The 22,500-nt window shown below is 49.9% G+C and overlaps 4 protein-coding genes across 10 annotated transcripts in view; 1 reads left to right on the forward strand and 3 right to left on the reverse strand.

Moving 5' to 3' along the window:
- The window catches only part of LOC125954766 (filamin-B), a 73,635-nt gene extending 66,411 nt beyond the window's left edge, over positions 1 to 7,224 (reverse strand). For 3 of the 5 annotated variants that reach the window (XR_007469061.1, XM_049685325.1, XM_049685333.1), the window contains exon 1: positions 6,943 to 7,224. The gene's annotated coding sequence lies outside the window, so the exon portion shown is untranslated. Of the gene's footprint in view, positions 1 to 5,372; positions 6,780 to 6,942 lie in introns of those variants that run through there. The other 2 variants (XM_049685327.1, XM_049685326.1) reach the window with 2 other exon arrangements.
- Positions 1 to 22,500, forward strand: part of LOC125954772 (probable methyltransferase TARBP1) — a 321,619-nt gene that overhangs the window by 199,774 nt on the left and 99,345 nt on the right. The gene's annotated exons all lie outside the window — the stretch shown is intronic.
- LOC125954829 (integumentary mucin C.1-like) lies at positions 8,755 to 12,394 on the reverse strand. Its single transcript, XM_049685461.1, has 3 exons — positions 11,922 to 12,394; positions 11,532 to 11,703; positions 8,755 to 10,307 (listed from the first exon to the last, which is right to left on the reverse strand). Exons 2-3 carry the CDS (start codon positions 11,653 to 11,655, stop codon positions 9,112 to 9,114), a joined length of 1,320 nt encoding a protein of 439 aa, XP_049541418.1. The 5' UTR covers positions 11,656 to 11,703; positions 11,922 to 12,394; the 3' UTR covers positions 8,755 to 9,111.
- The window catches only part of LOC125954787 (cyclic nucleotide-gated cation channel alpha-3), a 64,287-nt gene continuing 61,969 nt past the window's right edge, over positions 20,183 to 22,500 (reverse strand). For all 3 annotated transcript variants that reach the window (XM_049685386.1, XM_049685385.1, XM_049685384.1), the window contains one exon: positions 20,183 to 22,500. This exon is cut by the window's right edge and continues 524 nt beyond it. The gene's annotated coding sequence lies outside the window, so the exon portion shown is untranslated.

The following is a 22,500-nucleotide window of genomic DNA, read 5'->3' on the forward strand; positions in this document are numbered from 1 at the left end:
CGCAAATCCCGACGCAATCCTCCAACACTTGGAGGAGGTGGAGGCGCACTGCTTGAGATGGAAGCGGCAGCAACAGCAAAATCCAAAATGGCGATCCCGAGAGCCGTGAAGGCGAGGTACGAGTACAGATGCGTTATTGTAAAAAGAAACTCGCTGACTAATGGCGGCTGTATGGCGCATACGCTGCCGCGGCACTGAGACGGCTCTGGTGACCCTATTTTTATGATAAATAAATTTCCATTCCTTGACCTGACCGCCAACCATAGAGATGAGGAATGCGGAAGGCACCGGTTCCGGTGCTGGCCCTGGCACAGCCCGATAAGGGCTGACGACGACGACGATGACGACGATGACGACGGCCATTCGACGTCCGCTTGATCGACGTCCGGCGCAATCTTAATTGGCCTTGGGACGAGCAATAAAACCCGGAGTGGCGGCAATGAACCGTGGTCACGATGAGGCCCACAAAATAGCAAAAGAATCTGGAAGCGAAGGAATTTAATTGAAAGAAACAGACAAACACCAAGCGAGTTAGGATTTACCAGCGGAGAAGCAAAGTGGGATCTGTTTCGAGCCCGGAGGGCGGGAGAATTATTATCAAATTAGCGTCATTTTTGGGGAATTCCGACTGATGAGTGCGAATCAACTGCGGCAGTCGGGATCTCGATTGAATGTGTTTGTTTTTTTTTGTTTTGTTTTTTTGGCACGGAAGCGCTCTAATCAGTAGAAATTGATGGAGACCAACGGTACGGAGCTGTGAAGTGGATCAGTTTGGACCGGGGCTCATTAGAGCGATCCGCAAATTGGTAAAGGTTCGGTTTGTTGGCGGCGCGAAATGTGCGAAAAGAAGAAATGATTGCATTAACATACCAGAGAAGCCATTCCAGACTGCCAGAAGTCAGGGGAAGGTCTGGATTCGTTAATTGAATTTCCTGGTATTCCGGGGAGGCTCATCTCTGTCTACCTCAATACCTCAATGGAGATGAGTTTATTAATATTAAAGGGAGAATCTCTCATAATTCATCCCTCGCTCAGCATGCTAACGGCCGTGAACAGGCAATCGCGCTGGCCTTGCAAATGCCTCGTCTCATGCCTACTACGTCGATTTCAAGGCATATACAAGGGTAGCAGCTGTCAAATTTTCTGCTGACGGATTAAGGGAATCGAACTCTGTCAACGTCCTAGAACGAATGCCATGAACTCGATGGTACTATCGCGAACAATCAGAAATATCTTAAGGCCAACCCTAAAAAGGATGATTACGTTAATTCGTGGTGAAAAAAGCTTTTTTGCGAATTAAAATCGGTTTTCTCTTGTAAGATAACATTTTTTCTAGGAATTATCGTCCAGGTTTTTATGGTCTTTATCAATATCACTATTTTTGACAGCATTTTGATGCTGAAAAGTGATAATTTTTGCAATATTAGTTTCAAAAATTCGAAACTACGTAATTAATTTGAAAAATGTTCCATGTAAAAATGTCAAATTTCAAAACGAATCAAATAAAATAAATAAAATAGAAAAAAAGACAAAAAAGAAATAATATACCCAAGTTCTCCGTTTATGTTGCTGCAATCTGCTCAACATCGTCAGCGCATCTGCTCCCGCACCGCGCTGATAATGGCATTGAAATAAGAGCAATTTGTTAAACACTTCATTAACATAGCATAGAACCCAGTAGGCGGGGTTTCCATCAAAGATCTCGTAGATCGTAGTCGCGCGAGCTTCTCGATAGAAGCATCTGTGTGAATGTGTCAGGGTCAGTTCCCAGACCTGGCCCAACCCAACCAGACCACACCCAAGGCCCGCAGCGCTCGATGCACAAATGCACATCGCACCAAACCAGAAGGTCTAAACACTCCGCTGCTGGTGCAGCAACATTAAACGGCAAGTGCACGGCCTAATCATCAGACCTCCGTGCGCGCATCCGCCCGCGCTTTGTTCGTCTCCGGCGGCATATAATTGAGGATTTTTCCCGCTTCTTTTTTCCCGTTTTTCCTTCAACTCAATGCTTACGCCCGCCTGTACGCCCGTTTGTCAAGGGCAAGAGTTAGCGAGGGACGCACGGCCATGCAATGTAAGCTCTGCTGCGCTGATCTCATCGCTCAAACGCATCGTGCAGCGTCTCTTCAGTGTTGAGTGCAAATTGCTTCCAGGGGAAAAAGACGATAGAAAAGAATCTGTTCACGTCCATGCTTTTTCCGTCAACGACGACGACAACGACGACGACGATGAGTTGCGGGCGTCGCTAATGGGCTTTTGATAGCGTGTGCATGTGTGTAACCATTTTGTCCGTTCCACCTCCGTGCGGGTGGAACCGGAAATGAACGAAGATTAACCTTCCAATCCAAATGATAATAACTTGATTATCGCCGCTAATCATTGCTAATGGATCGGCAATGGACCCGGCCAGTGGTTCGGGAGTATATTCAATTGAGCGAAATTGTTAAAATTACACCACCACCACCGTCAGACACCGTCACCCGGTGTGTCATTTCAGAGCTTAGGTCCGCTTGAAGGTTAATCGGAGGATCGCGGAGGTTCGTCGCTTGCGCTGTCACTTGCACGATTTCTCTATTAAAAATCGATTTCCAGTGCGGCAAATGATTGCAAATCGCGTAGTTTCACTTGCGAAAAACCACTTTCACGGGCGGCGGAAGGGGAGGGGGATAAGGAAGAAAGAAATAAACATTTGCGACGACCTGCAAACGGCACTTCATCGTTCGCCCATTGCGCCGCTCGTTGTTTTTTTTCCCCCAAAGCGAGCTCACGAGGTTCGAGTTGATTGCTCGATAATGTTATTACGAATTCACCTCGACCCACCAGCGCACCACGAAGCACTCCGCGAACTATTTCCGGAGTTTCCGGTCTCGGTACACGATGCCGCGGTCGGAGGGTCGACCGTGATCGAAAGTGAATCTGCGGCCCGGTATCGACCTACGGTAAAAATGCAAATTTTGTTGCTGCTTTGCTTCATTCACGGAGCGCCCACTACACAGCGCCCACCACCACCACCACCAACGAGCGAGCGAGTGAGCGAGTGAGCGAACGGTCGATGAGATGCTCTCGTACTTGGGTTCGCGATCGCGATCCCATTACTGCGCCCGCATGTGCTGGTTAGAAATGAAATGGAAAATGGAGGACATGCGCTGCGCTGCGCTGTCTGTCTGTGTGTAGCTGGACGGCGACGGCGACGATCGGTGGGCGGCGATGCTAGAGCATTCCTTCTTTCGCGATCGCCACGATGATGATGGTGATGATGACGCCATCATCACGCCGTCGCCCCGTCCTTCTCGGGAGGTGGAATTCGGTTTTGTGCGTTCCGTAGGATGCGTGTAGGAAGAGGAACCCGAGCAGAAGAGAACGACCCCGAACCCCAAACCCAAACCCTGCTGGTGTCTTGCTGGTGGCTTGTTTGTGTGTAGCGTTTGCACGATCGCGTACTGTATAACCCACAAGATCAGCCATCCAAGCAAGCCAGTCAGCAGGCCAGCAAGTCGCACCGGACCATATTTGGCGGCCCGCAACGCTCACTCGCAGCAGACGACGACGACGACGACGACGTGGTTCGATTTGATTGAGCAAAGTAAAAAAAAAACATCGAGGGACAGCGCGACGACTACGCGCCAGCGAGCGAGCGCATGTCCTCGACGTGTTGGGGTGTGTAACACCTAAATAACCGACGAGCAAACGCAGGAACGAACGAAGGCACAAAAAAACAAAATAACTTAAATTCAAAGTCAAAACACCTTTTTGTCACCTTCAAACATCAGCATCCTCCATCTCGCGGTGTCTTGAGCTCTGTGTCAACAGATTCCTCGCTTGAGAATGACGAAATGTCTCCTCTGCAATGTCTTTGTTGTTGTCGTCGTCATCGCCTGAAGGGATGTACTTTCGATTTTGCGTAAAGCGGCCACCGAGTGACCGAGAAAGTTTCACCTTCTTACGATCGATCGACGAGATACTCCGATAACCGGCCAGCATGCCGAAGTGTGTCTTTAACGCTCATTTCTTCATTCCTCATTACCCGTTCCGTCCGTACAGCGAAGGGTCTCGCGGCTACCACCACGCGGCGCAATTAACGCACCACCGTCACTGGCAGCGCGTGTGAATGGATGAATGGGATGAATGTGTCTGTGTGTGCTTCTTGAGAGATCCGTGAGGCGTGAGGCTGCCACACCGCGATTGCCACACAGCCGGTCGCTGCCTACACGCTGTTCTGTGTGTTACGGTCAGTAGGAGCGGTCAGCGATAGTGACCAGATCGCACACCAGACCAAACCAGACCAGACCGGAGGACGTAACCAGAGGCACACACCAAAACAAACGATCGAGTGGGAGTGCAGCTTTTCATTGAAAAGTGTTTCGTTGGCTGCTGATGTCGTCGTCGCCGTGAGTGAGTGAAGGACACGCTCACAGACTATGTCCAGACTAACTAACTGGCTGACTGTGGATCAAAAAGCGGGGATTTTTTCTGGGGAAATTACAATCGATCCCTGTTATCGCTGACCTGGTTCGGCCTTCGGTAGTCAATCAAATCAAGAACCAGCTTCCGGAGGCTGAGCCCCGGATGGCATGGCGACGACGAAGGCTACTTTCAATCTTTTTCGTTTTTCGCTGGATACAAAGCCACGCATCGATGTGATGCGGTAATCGTAGCAGACGGTGACCGCTGGACCGCTGAAAGTGGTCAGCGACAGCGGAGATGAATGCGCAGAGACGCAGAATACCAGATTGCGAGAGCGCGAGGAATCGTGAGAGACGAGGAATCGAAAACCCGTTTACGGAGGGGGGGAATGGAGGACGGGATGGTCATATGGTGCGCTGTAATGATGGCGATGGCCTGGCTGGTATGCCTTTTAAACCCATTCGCCGCCATGAAGCATGATAAAAAGGTGAAGGAGGGTCCCATCATCACCACGATCATCACGATCGTCAGCCAAAATCAGCCACGCAATGATGATGATGATGAGAAAGAGAGAGAGAAGAGATAGAGAGAGAGAGAGAGAGAAAGAGAGAGAGAGAAGAGAGAGAGAGAAAGAGAGAAAGAGTTGCGTGCAATGTCAAAAACGATACTAGGAGCAAAGTATTACAAAAATAAACAACATTCCCTCTCTTCAACACACATACACACGCAGACACGGAGAGGTGGCCACAACGAGCCTCGTCCCGAGCGACCTCGATCGGACGGACACACGAGTGGCATACATGCCGGTGTGGGCCTCCGCAACACCCCACAGAGAGAGAGAGCGAGAGAGAGACCTCCACCGTGATTGCGTAATTGTTTGTCTTATTACATAAACTCATTACCCCTCCTCGTGCGAGAGGTGCCACCATGTGCCATTGCCTACTGCGCGTCTGCGCGTGACTTACGAATTGCGACGCGAGTGACAGATGGTTCAAACACACACACACACACACACACACACACACAAAGTGACCTAGAAAAGGGGGAAGGTTTAACCGTGGGAGCTAAATTAGGATCATAATTTGTGTAAAAGATAAGCCAAACCAATCACAGTAACGCGCACACAGACGGGACACCGGAACCGAGTCCGGTGCTCTTATTTATGGTCACTACGTAAATGGCGGTCCGAGCTAACCACTGGGGGTGGTGGCGTTAATCAGATGGCAGGGTTCGTCACTTGTTTCGTCGCGCCACGCAATCTTTTGTTACTTTCCGAAACCGAAACCGACCTCAGCACGCGGGTCGTGGCCGCGGTGGCGAACCATTTTGCTTCCGTGCACACCTACACCGTACTCGGTCGGTGTATGTCAACTTTTTATTATTCATCTTTCACACTTTTAGTAGCACCACAGACAGACCAACACCAACACCAACCAACACAGCGACACAGGTCCGAAACGGGGCACTCGTCATTAAGCGATACAACTGGATTCACTGCCGCCAGCACCAGGCGCTGGCGTTCCGTTTTCGTTTTCAAAATAGATTTCATTCATGCATCTAGACCGCGGTTGGTCAGTGTGTTTAGCCGTTGCATTGTTAGCGATCCCGGCAGCCAGGCAGCCAGGCAGCACCACACGTTTTCTCACACACAATGACCACGTTCGCTGGCCAGCACCACAATGGCGGGCCGACAATACATCTCGCATCTCGCACGCATCTCGTACTCGTCGCTGGTGAACCGGAATATGGTTATATTCCGGAATCAAGATTTACACCACCCGGAACAATGGAGCTCGGAACCCGGGTCCGGACCGCGAGAGAGGACCGCGGAGACTCCAATGATGCAGCACAGCAACCGAGTGTGCGCGGTCGTAGCGTCATTCGTAGCGAATAAAGAAAGGAAATAGCCAGAAGGATGGCCGGCTGGATGACCGAATCGGCGATCGTGATCATCATCACCGTCATCATCATCTTCGTGCGCCATCTTTCATGCTGCAGTTTCCACCGTGCACGGTTCGTCGTCTTTCGTTCTCACTAACTCACTCGCAACCGGCTTGCCCGATGCACCGAGACCACAACCTGCCACTTTAGCTTTCTGCACACCACATTTCGCATCATCCCTCGCCCCCCGGGGATCGACCACCTGACCACCGACCGACGCCCAACGACGTGAATCATGCGATTTATGCGCGGTGTGCCCGAGCGCCCGCACACACATTCCTGGAACTGCGGCGCGCCCACTTCCATCCGCGGACAGATCAGACGCCCTACCCCTTCCCAAACCCAACAAAAACACACAGAAACGAACATACACGCACGCAGGCACACGGTACAAAAACACACGGTACAAACACACCGAATGTCGCGCGCAAATACTCCGCGGCCACACCTCACTCACCATTCAAGAGCAAGATTCTGGCGGTTCGGTTCGGTCCAGTGTCCACGACGGGGAAAATTAACGCAAAATCTACCAAAAACGCGCAGACGAAAGCCAATAACAATAACAAGCAGAATAAGATACTGTATAGACGGTACCTTTGGTTCACCTTCGCAGCACGTCGACGACGACGACGACGGTGACGGCGACGGCGGGATGATCAAGCACCAGCACCACCAGCACAACAACAACCACCAATGCCAATGCCTATGCCGCCGCCTACTGTGCTTTTGCTCGATGAAAGATAAATCGCGCCGCAACTTATCGCGGCTCCACTCACTCACTCTCACACACAGAGCCGGGCACAACCAGGAATCTGTCGATCTCTGCGGACGATCGAGCCTGCGATCCGAGGGCAGGCCTGCGTCCGTACCGTAGCGCTTCGAAACGTTGACTAAACGGCCGCCGCTGGCCGGACCAACAAAGAAACGTCGTCGTCGTCTCGCAATGCTGCGCTGTGCACAGTGTGTTGAGGGGATGATTTTTGGGGGACAAAAATCCCGTAGTAAACAGCGCTTATAACCACGCTGGGCTGTGGCGCAAAACGGTTATTGGTGATCGACGGAACTGCTATATACTTTGTATCGTTTAAATAGCCGGAAGAGAGGTTTTCATAATACAAAATTCAAATTGGGTATTTAAAGAAGCAGTGTATGCAATCTATGACATGTTAAGCATTTTCTGTATGCCTACTACAGCCATTTTACATTAAAAAAGATTGATGAACTAGAAAGCAGCGGTTGCTTTTCTTTAAATCTTAAAATATGTTTTAAATTTGCAACTATTTGTACCATGCATGTTCTGAAAAAGGAAACATTCGTTAGTAATTTTTTGAATTGGTTACTGCTATAGCAATATCGTTAATTCAATTTTTATGCATCATTTACCAATTCAAATTTCCGAATTCTTTAGAGCTTTTAATCATATAAGCCATTTTTGTCCATGGAGCGCTTAAAAAGGTGTACGTTGTTTCGTTTACCGAGCGGAGCAGCCACTCAGTGGATCTCTCTCGCGGATTGAACGGGGAGCCCAAAAGTCAATGCTCGGCATGAGCTCCACCCCATGATTCTTGGAAAACGCTTGCCCATTAGAGCTTTCCATCTGGTGCATGCGCGATGTTTCTCTTTTGAAAGCTCCATCGAAGAGCTTCTGGTGGAGCAGCGATGTTTAGTACGCTTTTAGTATTTCATCTCCACGCGAAACGTTTTCAGCGACTCATGGTGAAGCAGGATATGGAAGATGGTATCGAATAATCAAGTAATAAGAATCAATCTTGGTTTTGATAATAATAATAAAAAATATATTGATTGATGGAACCTATGGCTACATTGAAAACATAAATTATAACAATTAACAAGTTTCTTCCAAGCATTGTTCTATTATTCGGTTACAGTAACTTAGGTAAGATAATCAGATAGTCTGCAGGGTTTATCTTCATTCCATTAATTCAATTAACAACTAATTTCCATGGACATGTTTGCTACTAATTTTATTGCATTCCGTTTTCACAAGTCTCCTCAATTGTTTTGTAGATTAGAATATAACTTTTAATGTACACGATTTTTAGGAAATCACATGTACAATTGTGTACTTGAAACATTTTGTTTTTCTTAGGATGGATTCCTTAATATTGTACTAGGCTGGTTTAAATATTTTTATTTTCTTTGAATATGCAGGACTGGAAGATTAATGTACAAAATGAAAATTCGTTACTGGAGAGAAGCTAAATGTTTAAACCAGTAACTTGCTTAATGCCTTCATACTCACCATCTCCTACAACGCATCCCGAATGTCATCAAGCATAGAATCAATAAATGAATCATCATACAAAGATAGAACAAATCAACGTTTCCAGCACAACCTGCAAGGTTCTTTCCAAACACAAACAACACACGAAACCGTGACCGGAGTCTTGTCAAAGGAGTCACATGTCTTCCAGGGCTGTGTGCCAGGGCCACTATAAGGCTGTCGGTGGCACTAAATACTTTATTCATTCGCACAGTGTTCGCTCAAAATGGGACTCACGACAGGATTTGGGGCCCCTCACGAGTGTAGGGCTCACGTCGAACACTGTGGAAGAGCGGGACGCTAGCTGGTTATGGATAGGGATGGTTGTTTCCTTCCACTCCTCGAGTTCTTATCCTGGAAAAGCGGAGAAAAAAGAAATCCAACGAAACAACTCGCACATGTGTGCGTCTTGGCCCAACGAACGCTCATCGGAAAGCAGCCTCATTGTGTCGCTCCCCTTCCCCCTTCCTAAGGGGTGGCTACTGCTTGTTGGGTGACTCGAAGCTAGCGCTAGCCTGCAGGATACTTTCATCTTCACTTTCGGCCACACCATCGTCCTGTTCCTGCTGCTGCTCGACGACCGGAATGACGCGCTGGGGAACCGGTTTCGGTTCGCCGCTCGGACGGCTACTCAACACCAACGTTTCGTCCCTTTCCGCCTGTTGCTGTTGCTGCTGCTCCTGTTGTGGCTGCACCCTGGTCTGTTGGTGTGGTGCGCTGGCCACCTGCTCTCCGGTCACCGGTGCTCTCACCGCGGGATTCGCGGTCGAGGATTGTGGATCTGTCGCGAGCGTCGGTGACGCGGTGCTAGCACGTTCGGCCGTCGGTGCACCATCCGTGGCTGTCGGTGGTGATTCGTTGCTATCCTGGCCCAGTTTCGCTACCGGTTGCACTCCAGAGGTTCCTTCGATCGTAATGACCGGTTCATCGGATGCCAACGCAGCAGGCGCTGCCGCTGCTGTCGTTGTGGTTGGTGCTGGCGTCGTCGTCGTTGTCGTTGTCGTTGTTGTTGGTGCTGGCGTTGTCGTTGTGGTCGTCGTCGTAGTCGTCGTGGTCGTTGTGGTCGTCGTCGATGTCGAGGTGGCCTCGGTCAATGACGCGGTGCTGCCCAATTTCGAAGGTTTCGAAGGACGCGTACGGCGCCCACGAGTCGTACGCTGCGTCACCGTGGCAACCGTACTTTCCGGTGCCTCGGTCGTCGGTTTCGAGAAGCGGGACGCAATCTTCGTTGGCTTCACGGAAACGGTCGGTTTCGGTGAGGTCGATCGTGGTACCTTTCCGGGGCGTGTTGGTCGCGTACGGCGTGTACTGCCGGAGGCCACCGTTGTCGTGCTGCCCTCAGTCACTGGTTCGGCCGCTGAGGCCGGTGTCGTACCCGAGGCATCGGCCGCCGAAGCCGACGCCGCCGCAGCACCCGCCTTCGGAGCTCCTTCGCGCAACAACGGACTGTACTTCTTGCGGGCGAACAAACGATTCAATCCGCCACCGGCCTTACCGATGGCCGATGGTTTTGCTGGCGCTGCCTCTGCCTGAGCCGGTGCCTCCTGAGCATCGGCCGCCGGTACGGCCACCGTCGCTTCCGTCTCCTTCGAGGCGGCGGCGGGTTCGGCCGGACGTGCGTCCAGCTGATCCGCGATCGGTACACCCGGACGGCTCTGATCCTCGTGCTTGTAGACTGAAAACAGGGATTGAACGCGCTGTAAGACATACTCCAAGACCGGCCCGAACCGTGCCTCTGTACCTTCACCCCAGACTTTGGTGGGCAAGCTTACGACCGTGCCACCCTGCCACCCGCTGCTAGTGGTAGTAGTAGTAGTGCTAGTGGTAATGATCGTGCTGTTGTTGTTGTTGCTGGTGTTGTTGTTGTTGTGGTTATCAGTGTTGCTTGGGTTTAGTGCGGTGGTTGTTAGCCCGTTAGCGGCGTCAATGCCTTCATCGACTTCATCGTAAAACGGGATTTCGGCCTCGGGGTTGCTCGGGGTGGTCGCGCTCGCTGGCGGCGGGAGAAGCGGTCCAAACTGGTCGTACGCGAACCCGACGGCCGCGTTGTGTGTGCGCAGGTGAGCGAGAAAGTAGTCGCTGAACGAGCTAAGGTTACCGCCGAGTGCCTGCAGCCGCAGCTGGCGATCGTGCGCCTCCGCCAACCGGGCGATCGCCGCCTCTAGAAGCAACCGCTGAGCGTAAGCGATGCCGCTACTATCACCACCGTTACTAATACTATTGCTGTTGGTACCGTTACTACTAATACTACTACTACTAGCACTACTACTACTATTACTACTACTATCAGCGTGCCTACTACCACCAGAAGCTGGAAGCCCCGGGGAGCTATTGTTTTTGTTGGCGTTGTTACTCAACGACTGATCCGTCGGCCTGCCTCTGTCCTCGACCAGGACGCGTGCCCAATCAAGCGACTGTTGTTGTTGTTGTTGGTGTTCATGCTCATGATGGCGATGATGATGATGATGGTGATGATGAAGTGGGCGAAGAAGGGTGGCGAGTTGTGAAGAAATGTGATTTGCATTCGAATGTTGTCGTCGTAGCAGCTGTTGCTGCTGCTGCTGCTGCTGGTCATTGGCGAGGACAGCCACCGACCGAGGGGATAAGGAGGAAAGCGGATAAGGATTGCTGTGGGGAACGGGGGCATGGTAAGGCAGATGATCGAGATGATGATGATGATGATGCTGATGAAGGTGATGATCGTTATGCAGATGATTGTGATGATGGTGAGAGTTGTGCAATGGGCTAGTGGAGGCAACCTCGGAGGCGGATGAAAGCATAAGCGCATACCGACGGCACCGATGTCGGCGCCGATGATGGTGATCGGATGGCGTCGCCACTGACGACGACGACGACGTGGCGGCACCAACACCTCTGCCACCAACACCCCTCGACTGACCTTTGGGACCGATGCGAGTACGGCGGAACAGGGCTGCCCGGTGATTACTGTCGACCGATTGGCACAGTACGGTCACACTCGCCAGCAGCACGACGGCCACCGTCATCGTCAAAGTCGTCCTCATGATGCTGATGATGATGATATCTTCCTTCCTATGCACGACCGGGGGGCCCTGCAAGTGCAAAGCACGCCAAGGATTGTTGAGCTCACTCGCTTGTATCTCCGAACACGAAACGAACCAACAAACGTCACACACACACACGCAGACGCTCAGACACACAAAAGACACCAGGGAGAAACACTGGAAAGGGTTGCACAATCCGGTTGACACCAGATACTACCACGCCACGCCACGCCAGGAGGGGTTGGTGGCACGTTGTACTCTCTCACCTTTCAACTACGAAACAGAACTCCACGAAACCTCTCGCGGCGACCAACAACCGCAAAACAGCAGCAGCGGCGGCAACAGCAACAGCAGCGGCTACGACCTTTCCAAATAGCGAATTCGCTCACTTGCACTCCACTCACTGGCACGCCACACTCCTACTCCTGCTTTGGCCTAGCTGGCTGGCTGCGAATCGTCCGTCGTCGACACTTGCGGCGCACCCACAGCAACGATCACGTTGGCACACGCGGCAAGAATGTGACCCAACCGTCGTCGTTTGCCCCCCAAAGCGGTTCGTTCACTCGTTGGTGCTGTGTTTTTTTTTTATTATTTCGGGGGGAAGCTCGAAATCTATGCTCGACTGCACTGAGAAGGGGATCTGCTGCTAACTGGCTGGCTCGCTGGCTCGCTGGCTGGCACGCTGACGACCTTTCCAATCCCTCGACCGAACGCGGATACGATCGAGCACAGAATGAAAGGCTGGCCTGGAAGCAAAACCGTGCCGAGCGCTGGCTCGTTGGCTCGTTGGGGCCATTCCATTTCACCAAACGCAAACAGCCACGACGACGAGGTGGCAGCATAAGGAAGCGAGCGCAGAAAACGGTAATCGGCGACAACGACGACGACGACGACATGACACGAGGAGACACGACACGAACGTCGTCGCTTAGTGCCTTAGTGCCAGCCACCACCGGGACACGATCACTAACCGGACCGGATCATCGGTCCGGCTACTAGCGGGCGCTGCCACAATCAAATGAGGCTGGCCCCCCCTCTCGGAGTGCCGCGGATTGTTTTTTTTTTCTTTCGTTTTCTTACATTTTATGCGCGATCACCGATCAACGGCGACGGCGACATGGCGACCGCGATGCTGATGGTTTTAATGACTTCCAGGCTCACACCGATGGTTCGATTGGTGCGCGATCGCAAAATTATCATATTTATCGACATTCTTCACCCTGTCTTATCCGTCTCCCCCCCCCCCCCCCCCGCTCCCCGGTGGATAAGTAGTAACCTGTTCTCCTGATAGTGGAGTTGGACCTACTTTGGTTTGGTGTTCGAAACGGTACAGCAGCGGCAGCGGCAGCAGAGGAGCGAAATAAAGTAGGCGAATGGCGTGGAATGCAAATCCGCACACACACACACGCGCGGAGGTTTGGCAGGTTTTCGCGCAAAGTAGGTCGCGGAGGACGACACGCTGCTTGGCAACGCTGCTGGAGCGGAGAGGAGCGGAGGACGCGAAGCAGAAGCGATCGTAGCAGGCCTCATTGGGTGGTGCGCACGCGAGCGATTTATGGCCCCGCGGTTTGCGGTTGGTTCCGGGACATCTTCACCGTGCGCGCACACACACACACACACAAACACACGAGATGACCATGAAGAAATGCTAATTAGATCCCCGTGCTTGACCGTGAGACGAGCAGAGCAGGCTTCGTTGAAAGACACAGAAGAAGCTAAGGAGATAAGGTAAGGGGAATGGTGTGTTGCCATCAGCGTGGGGTATGCTGCTGTTGACCGATCCGATCGATGATCGATGCTGTTGGGCGCTGGTGCAAAAGTCAACATTTACTCAGCCCAAAAAAGTTCATCGTCGTCGTCGTCGTCGTTCAATACCGCCACAATTCCTTTACTTGAACAAAACCACAGCGCAGCGCAGCTACACCAACACATGTTTCAACGGGCATCATCATCATCAGCCTCATCGCGCCGGAGGGATCTCCCAACATAAAGAGCATTTAACGGTGTCTTTCGTGACAGAGACGCGGGGGTTCGTGGCTTGAGCGTTAAAGTCACTGCCACAGTCAGTTATGGTTCCCCCCGTTTTTGGGGTGGGCAACACACCCACCAGGTACACCAGGTACACCCAGACCTGTGGTCGATCACGACTCATTGGCTTTTCAGCGAACTACCCTCAATGGCTGACGAGGAAGAGAAGGGAACAGGTGTTGCAGGGAGGCGGGTGGGTGGGTCTGGTAACCGGCCAGGGCTTTTGCCACCAGCGGCCACCACCACCAAAACCCTTCCTTCACACGAAAATAAAAAAAAACCGAAAGGCGCACGCGCGCACGCGATCCGCGATAGTTCCTTTCTGCCGATTACACAAACAGCCGTTGCTGCTGCTGCCACTGCTGTTGATCAAGGGCTGAAAGAGAGAGGTAGATGTGGCTGTTTCGATGTGTGTGTGTGTGAGAGAGAGAGACGCAGTGAAAGAGAGAAGGTGGCAATGTATGGCAATCGGCAGCAGCAGCAGCCCTAGTAATCGAAAGCCATGCTGCAGCCACAACAGCAACCACAATGACGACGACAACCAAGACTAACAAGACAACGACCAAGAGACGACGTCATCGGTTTTTGCCGTTACATGGGTGTACCGCCACCCCGGGCTCGCTGCCCCTGGACTGGGAGACAATGCGTTTACACGACGTAGACGACGAACCCGAAATAATGTCGAGACGGACAGTACGGGAGTTGATTTGAACCCCGGACACCGTGTGCGTGTGTGTGTGCGAGTGCGAGGACAGAATGCTGATGTTCTGACTCACGCCACACTCGTTGCCGCCCCGTTGTTGGGGTTCCGCTTCCTCATCGATACCGAACGTCGCTGTCGCTGTCGCCGTCGCCATCGCGCGCCTTTCATTGATCGTTGCTATGCCGACAACCTCGACCCTCGGTCAACGGTTACTGCGATTGCACTCTCCTCGCCGTGTGTGTGCGTGTGTGTGCGCTTCCTTTCGCTACCGCAACCGCCACCGGCAGTGGCCTTGTTGTTCGGTTTGGCGATCATATGTCAGACAGCCGATCGGTCCGTCTCTTCCTCGTCCGATGGTTTTTCCTTTTATCGATCCGGGGCCGTGGTGATCGCTCCCTTTCGAATGCCGCGGCCACATTCTGATCGTGTTACGTGTATGTTTCGTTGGCTGGCTGGCAAATTCGAGGGTTTTTTTGTTTTTGGGAAGGACCTGGTGTGACCTCGCCTCGTCGATCGAGCGAATGTTGCTGGGGCCGGATGCAGCGATGCTCCTGGTAGGAGAGGGGATGAGGTGACAGTGGCAATGGGAATCCGGTGGAGACGGGGGAATTTGTTGCAATCTTGATGCTGATGCTTTCAATGTCGAAATGGCGGCAACAACGTCGTCTGATGCTGTCTTGGGCGTGCTTATGCTAGAGGTGGCCAGACGGATGGCAAGTTTGTAAAAAAAAACCCGCAAGGCAAGCCGGCTGCAGAGGGATTACGAAAGCGGCTCGAGTACGAGATCCGGACCACGCCACGGAACTCGTCCTCTCGTCCGGTGGTGATGGTGGTGGTTATGGAATGCCAGAAGCCAGTGAAGTGGGGTTGCCGCGCCGGTAATGATTCAATCGTTCGTGACCGCAAACTGAACACATCATCATCAGCAGCATCATCCACGGTAGCGAACATTAAACATTCTGTGGTCGTCACGGCGTCGGTTGGTCACAAATCATTGTCAGCAAAAAGAAAAACAAACAAGGGAACGACGAAGCGACGACGACGAGGCAGGGGTTTTCGGGAGCACAGAATTTGGGATGCAAACACGCGGGGAGCAGCATTAAACGTAAAATATTCGTCCAAAACGTGCTCGCGTGGTCAGTGATGTCAACGACACCCGGACAGCGACGATGGTGGCGTTGATCAGAATGCAAACTGCGTTCCACCGCTCATGCTCGTCATAGCTACACTCCGACGGGACCGTAAGAATACTGCGAAGGAGCTAAAAAGCTCCCTGCGTTAGTGGTGGTTGCATCTAGTGGCCGATGCACGGCGACCGAGTGTTTGTTCCCCCCATTGTGTTCGTCTTGATTTTCATGTTTCATATATTTCATAGAAATTACAATAAATTTGAAAATATTATAATTTAACAAATGCCCTTTACCCAGCCCTTCCTTCTTGCCCTTTCTGCTCTCTTATCCGGCCGCTTTCGCCAGCATGCCAGTGTGTGTGATAGATTTTTGGGGGTTTTATTTTGTCTTGTTTTGCTGCTTTTCTCTCCGCTTCTCTTTCCGTTTTTTTTGTTTCGTTTTTTGTGTGTTCTTTGTTTATCTATAATCTCCGTTTTTTTTTTCGACTGGCTTCGACCTCTGCACTCGCTACCGATCCCTTAATTAATGTGCTTGTAACTGTCGTTGCATGTTTTACTATACTTCTGCATCCGTCATCATCATTCTTTGCGTGCACCACGTGATTTGGTAACAATCTTTATTAATTTTCAACACAAAAAACCGCTTCTATCTCGCAGTACTCGCTGTGCTGTGCTTCCCATCCCCCGCCCCCTAGGTTGGACCAATTTTCATTTCTATTCTAGCAAATGTGGTTTGCGTACGTGTATGTGTGTATCGAATTAGTGTTCACTTGTGATCGCCTTTGGCTGCCTTTTCACTATTCACCGCTATTGGCACACTTCGTTTGGTTGGTTTTCTATTTTCCGTACCGGTATATCTTGGCATGTTTGTTTGTTTGTTTGTTTTTTCACTTTATTTCGTTCGTTTTGCATGCACAATCCTCTTTTTCTGAACAGACAATTTTTGAGGATATTTTTTGCAACACACTCGCGTTTCCGGTTTCTTGTGTGTGTGTTTTTTTGGCATTTCTTATCTGGTTTTTGTTTTATTTTTGGCAATCGGATACTACCCTACTTTCTTACCCGGGACACTGCGGTTCTGCGGTTTGGTAGTTTTTCTTTTTTCTTCTTCTTTTATTCCTCGCTTTCTCGCGCGTGTGGCTTTCATTTTCGTTACACATTTGAACCGAAACGTCAACAACTAAAAAAAACCGGGAAACATAAATAAGACCAAACGAAACGCATCCTTTCGTATTCACATTTGGCTTCATTCCGCTTTACGCTTACAGAGTGTACAGGAGGGCAGGGTGGGGGGGGGGGGGGACTTTGGCTTGGGAGGGAGTGGCGCTCTCTTTCACGTTTTCCTCTGTCGGCCTGCCCGCTGCACCGCTCCTCCTCCTTCTCCTCCGTGCGGTTGTGACTTAAAAACTATCTATGTACATGGTCGTTGAAACGCTTATATATTTATTCATTCATTTAGTTATTTATATATATTTATACTAACTGCTCGCCTTCATCGTCACACTTCTTCACCACCATTACCCCTCTAGTGCATCGTTGCCGTTCGATATCGCGCGCCTTCGCTTGGACGTGCTTCGCGTTCCGGTGCCAAGGTTCTGCAGATTTGTCTGATTTCTGGTCTCCGGCTGCACAAATGGACACTGGGTTGAAAACAACGGGCATGCCGAGGACAAATGGAATGCTGCTCGTGGAAAGACAATTGAATGCTTTAAAGCGAACCCGTGTTTGCTGTGCTTCGGACACGCACAGAAGCTCGCTCGCTGCATGGCGCGATCGATCGCTCTAAGATCACCGCCGTGACTACCAAGAGCACCAATTATGCATTACGCTGATGCTAGGGCTCTTGGCGGGCTCTCGGCAGTAAATGCAGGTTTTGGCTACCTGTATCCGTGCGCGAATCCTTGAGAGACATCTGGAGGGGTTTTTTTTTCTTCGTTGAGGTGGCCTAGCATTTGAAAGAGCATAAATCAAATCATGCAGCGATTTCACCATACGGTGGCATACAATTTCGCGTGCCTAGTCATAAATTGGACGATTTGGAGCAAGTTCAACCATCCCGTAGCGTTCGGAGCTGCTATGAATGTTAAGGTCAGCGCAGAAGCAGGGGATTAGAACTCCCCCCGACCCCACCACACAGCAAAAACGGAGACACAGAGACGCACTTTGCATATTTTGGTCAGCGATGTCCAATGCTGCTGCTGCGAGTGAACGGAAGATGCTCGCTCGATGAAATTAGCGGCAACAACGAAGCTCTCCTCTTCTGAGCGAAGCATCAGACCTTGGCATTACTCATCGGCATCGGCTCACCATTAGCTGCACATTCCTCTTTCTCCTCCTCCTCGACGACGAAGCACTTTCAACGCTAGTCAACTGGTGTAGCTAGTGGTTATCTAAAAAGTTTTTGGCAGTTTCACTTCTTCGTTCCTTCATCACCCCATCGTGGGGGCTCTCTATCGATTCGTCTCGATATAGATTTGTAACGGAAACAGACCACGCTGAGACCACGGTTGGGTGGTGGCGGGATGGGGGGAGTAAGTTCAGCTAGAGAAGCTGTAATTATGTTGCGGCTTCACTTTCAACTTTTGGCAATACGTTATCTGGTTTTTTGGTAGAAAAGGATGGCGGAAGGGAGTTCACGCGTGTGGTTCCCGTGTCGATTATAAAACACTCGTCGTCGCCGTCGTCGTCGTCGTCGATTTAAACTAGTGTGACCTCTCTCGGCATGCGCTCCCTTTCTCTAATCGCTTCCGCACCGTATTATACATCCATGCTTTTGGGAATCACTTCATCTGCCGACGGGTATGCTACCTTATGCTGCTTCGAAAACCCCGGTATTCCATCACGGCCATCGCTTCGTGCTTATAGTTCTATAATTTGCTAGTAAACGCTTTAGTACCCTTGGTTTTAAGTATGGCTGTGTCTGTGTATCCTCTTCTGTCCTTTTCGGTGTCGGTGTTGTATTGAATATTGTAATCGATTCGCGGAATGCCTGCTTGTGCCTGTAATGTTTGTCCGTGTAGTTGTTGCAGTTGAGCTTGCTATCCGCATACTGTGTTCTGTATCTACTGCTACTGCTTCGCAAAATAGACTATCGATCACTAGCGCTGGTTTGTGGGTCCTGGGGGACATAATGTATTGTGTGTGTATTTGGGTCTGTTGGTCTTAGGTAAAAGGTAAAGGGATCATCACCATATCCTCACCATCGCTATGTGCAGACTATTTGCCTTCGGCAATCAGCAATACCAGATGCGCTTTTTGGGGCATTAAAAAACTTCTTTCTCTCAATCATACACGCTCACACGCAAATACACATTCATACAATTCTTTTTAAAGTTTATCTCGATATCTTCCCTCTCCCCGTCTCCTTTTTCGGTCGCCCTATGTTCAAACGCTACCACGTTTCCGCTCGCTCGCTTTTCGATACTATTATTCCCTAGGAAATGGCAGTACTGCTGTGTTGTGAGAGCCAGACTTTTCGAAGCTAAACCACGGATTTAGCCCTGGCTCCGGATCCTTTATTCCACATTATTTCCGGCTTTTCCACATTTTCCGCACGTTTTCCTCGTCGGGTTGCGCCACATAAGCTACAACCCTGGCGAGATGGCTGCGTACTGCGATTTAATATGGCTGGGTTCTTTGATGCTCAAATTTTGAGTGTCAAAAGCCCGCACCCTAAATTTTGAAATTAACGGCTGTTCAACTTTCAGAACTTTTTTTTATTTGAAGATCCAAAATTAACTCCAGTATCTATTCGCTAATTAGCAAAAGGATAATGATATCGGATCAAAAATAGCGCTCGTGTTAAAATGAATCGATCTGCAACAAATGCCCTGCATGCGTGTGCATTGTGTGTAGCTCTCTGCTGGTGCGCTGAGTCGGTTAGTGGACCGTTTTGTGATTCAACATTCAACCCTCCCCTCTTCTGTGGAACAACTTTGAACTGTGAGCTGTATGAGGTGTACTGCATCGCCGCATCGCCATCTGCCCTTTGCCACAACATTTGGTCCCGTCGGAATTGAATGTTTCCCGTTTGATTTCACTGCCATCATTGCTGGTTCTGAATCTGGATTTGTCCTCCTCCTTTAAGTGACGCGAAGTTTTCCGCTTGCTTCCCTGGGTGTTGCGATGGTGAGTGCGTGTGTGCGTGATAGAGAGAAAGGGTGTGATGTGCCTGCGTTCATAGGCCTATGGCAGGGTAGCAGGGTGCAGTGAAGTTCACAGAGAAACTCAATTGAGTGCAATTCGCGGTGCGTCGTGATCATAGCTCCAGCAGCCGGGTGTTGCTGGTGCACAGGATTCAAACTCGTAACGGAACGGAAAGATTCGTGAAATGGAGGAGAAGCCCATGGGCATGGGATTTGCTTTCGTTTTCGTTTCATTACTCTATCGCTAACTATTTAGAATATGCAGTTGTATATTTCCCTCCATGATCGATCGATATTTTTGCTCAGCTTTCGCTTCCTTTCAGGGGGAGAGAGAGCCAATCTTGGAACCTTCTGCTGACTCACTATTTACACAGGTTTGCGTTTTTCAAGCTTTAACGATGGGCGGGGAAGAAGGAGAGTCTTTTACATTTACACAATTTGGCATCCAATGGTAACATGTATACCGGTTACGAAACGAGGTTTTTGTTTTTTGTTCAACAAAACACATATCCCATGGTTTGATTTACCCAACAACGCAATGTTTTAAAAACTGGTTAAGAGCACTCAACTAATGTTGATGGTAAGGTCGCGCAAACAGAATAGTATTTAAAGGTAACGGAAGGTAATGATGCTTACAGCAGCGATCCATATCAAGCGTTCCATTTTAAAAGCTAGAGACTTCGAAATTCAGTGTTTGATTTAGAGTAATATCGCTAACCGACAATGCAACCTTTTGTCCAACTGGTTGCCATGTCGGTTGTTTTCATTTTGAAAAAGGGTTTAATGCCTCTCGAGGATTTCGTTTCGTTTCTTCCTTCCTTCCTTTTTGTACAACTTCATCATTGCCACGAATTCATCTTACTCTAAACGATCTTTCCTTTTTATACTAAACGTTTAACAAATATGCTGCTTCTCCACTTTTACGCCCGCCTTCACCACCGTAGTGCCTTCTCCTTACTTAACGTTAATAGTTTGTGGTAGTATTAAAACCCAATTAGGAATAAAAAAGTTATTTCAATTTTTACTATGGCTTCGCTTTTTCGGCCACAGATCAGTACCCATAATACTATCCCTCTCCTTCACTGGCGCCTAATTTCTTATAGAATTCGAAATGTACTCGGTAATAACGTGGTGATGGTGATGGTTGGAGGTGGTGATGGTGGTGTAGGTCATAAATTTTTGGATCAAAAGTGTGCTTCAAATGCCATCCTCCGTCTCAATTCTACCGGTCCACCGGTGATGTCTTAGAATTAGAACAATAATGATTTTATGATGGAGCTTAAACCAGCGGCCAACAACTTTGGTGAGACTTCGACTTCGATCTAGTTAATGACGCTGATGACGGAACCCGACAGATGAATCTTTGTAATGCGAGCAAGGGTGCGAGTGGCAGGTTCAGTGATAAGTGAAATATTCACAATCATGCTGATACCCTTCCTGTTGGCGGCGATATAGTCCCCGGCATTCTCCGTACCTGTGACTATGGCGATGACGATGTGGCATCGAAGGTTCAAGGTCGAAGAAAGAAAAACGGCATTATGGGAGGTTAAATCGTAAAATTCTTCACGAAACCATCTGGCCTGCGTTTGCGGCCTGTGGACACTTCTACGAAGTGTCATCGTTTGTATCACTTTGGGTTCCAGCGGGCTAGTGCTCCCACTGCATCCACTGCTGGAACAAGATTCCCTGGCCGAGGATGTGGTTTTTGGGACTTTAGCCACACTACAACCGATTCTCGACTCTTACGTATCTAGGACCAACGGAGAACGTTCATGCCACGATTGGTGATCGCTTAAGAGTTCGAGTACCTTCAAGTGGTGCCCAACCGGAGTGCGATCACCCCTTCTGTTCGATTTTCTATACTAATGTAATTGATTCATATACGGTTTTCTCACAAACACACACCTTGATGCCTGCCTGATCCGGCATGTATTAGCCACTTCTTTTGCTGCTGCATCCTTTCGTCTCTCCTACCACTATTAGTGTTCGCCGTGTCTGTGTGCATGTGTCCGGGCTTGAAATGATCCAATGAGATTCCATATTTTTTCTTCTTTTCGTTTCATTTTTTTTTTGTTTCTTTTTCTTAAGATCAACAGCCTGATGCCTGCCTGCATGGAACTCCCTACCTACTTTGCTAAGGGGATTAGTTTATTAAGGTGCAACAACAACCGGGAGAGGGTGGGGTAACCAAATACCTTTTCTCACGGTGTAACGTCGAGCGAAACCTTTCTCCGCTAGTCGACTTTGGCGAATCGGCTTCAGAGCAAGCGACCTCTCTAGAGACGTCTCTAGATCTGCCAAAACCCCCAAAAACTGGCGTAAAGCACCGCACCTTCCACCCACCGGGGAGTCTGTAGGCCGAGCTCTGTCGAGTTGTTTTGCCACAATTCGGTATTTAATACCGAAGGACACCTTCTTCAACTAATTTTCTTTCACGTTCTTTGTTTTTTTTTGGTTTTGATCGAGTGTCTCTTTCCCTTTCTCTTTCTCTCTATTTTTCTGGTCCGGACATTCGTCATCCCGGCATATAGTGTGGCTAAAACAAGGATAACAAACCCGATCTACCTCAATTCCCCCCTCTCATTCACATTCATATGTTTTCTTATACGCGTTCGTTTGTGTGTGTGTTTTTTTTGTGTGAGTCGTTTGTAGGTATATCCACCAACGGGGAGTGCGTGTGTGTTGTAGAACTTCCAACTAGCTGCCTTTGCCAAAGATGACCCGTCGTCGTCGTCGTTATCGTCATCGTCGTCGTCGTCGTTGTGTTTCATGGTTCCGTTTTACGTCCATCAGAGTTCGCTCCAGGGCTCCGCTTCGGTGTGGACCGATGTCTAGACCGA

Source organism: Anopheles darlingi, chromosome 3 (assembly GCF_943734745.1).
Source record: "Anopheles darlingi chromosome 3, idAnoDarlMG_H_01, whole genome shotgun sequence".
NCBI classification, from domain to species: domain Eukaryota; kingdom Metazoa; phylum Arthropoda; class Insecta; order Diptera; family Culicidae; genus Anopheles; species Anopheles darlingi.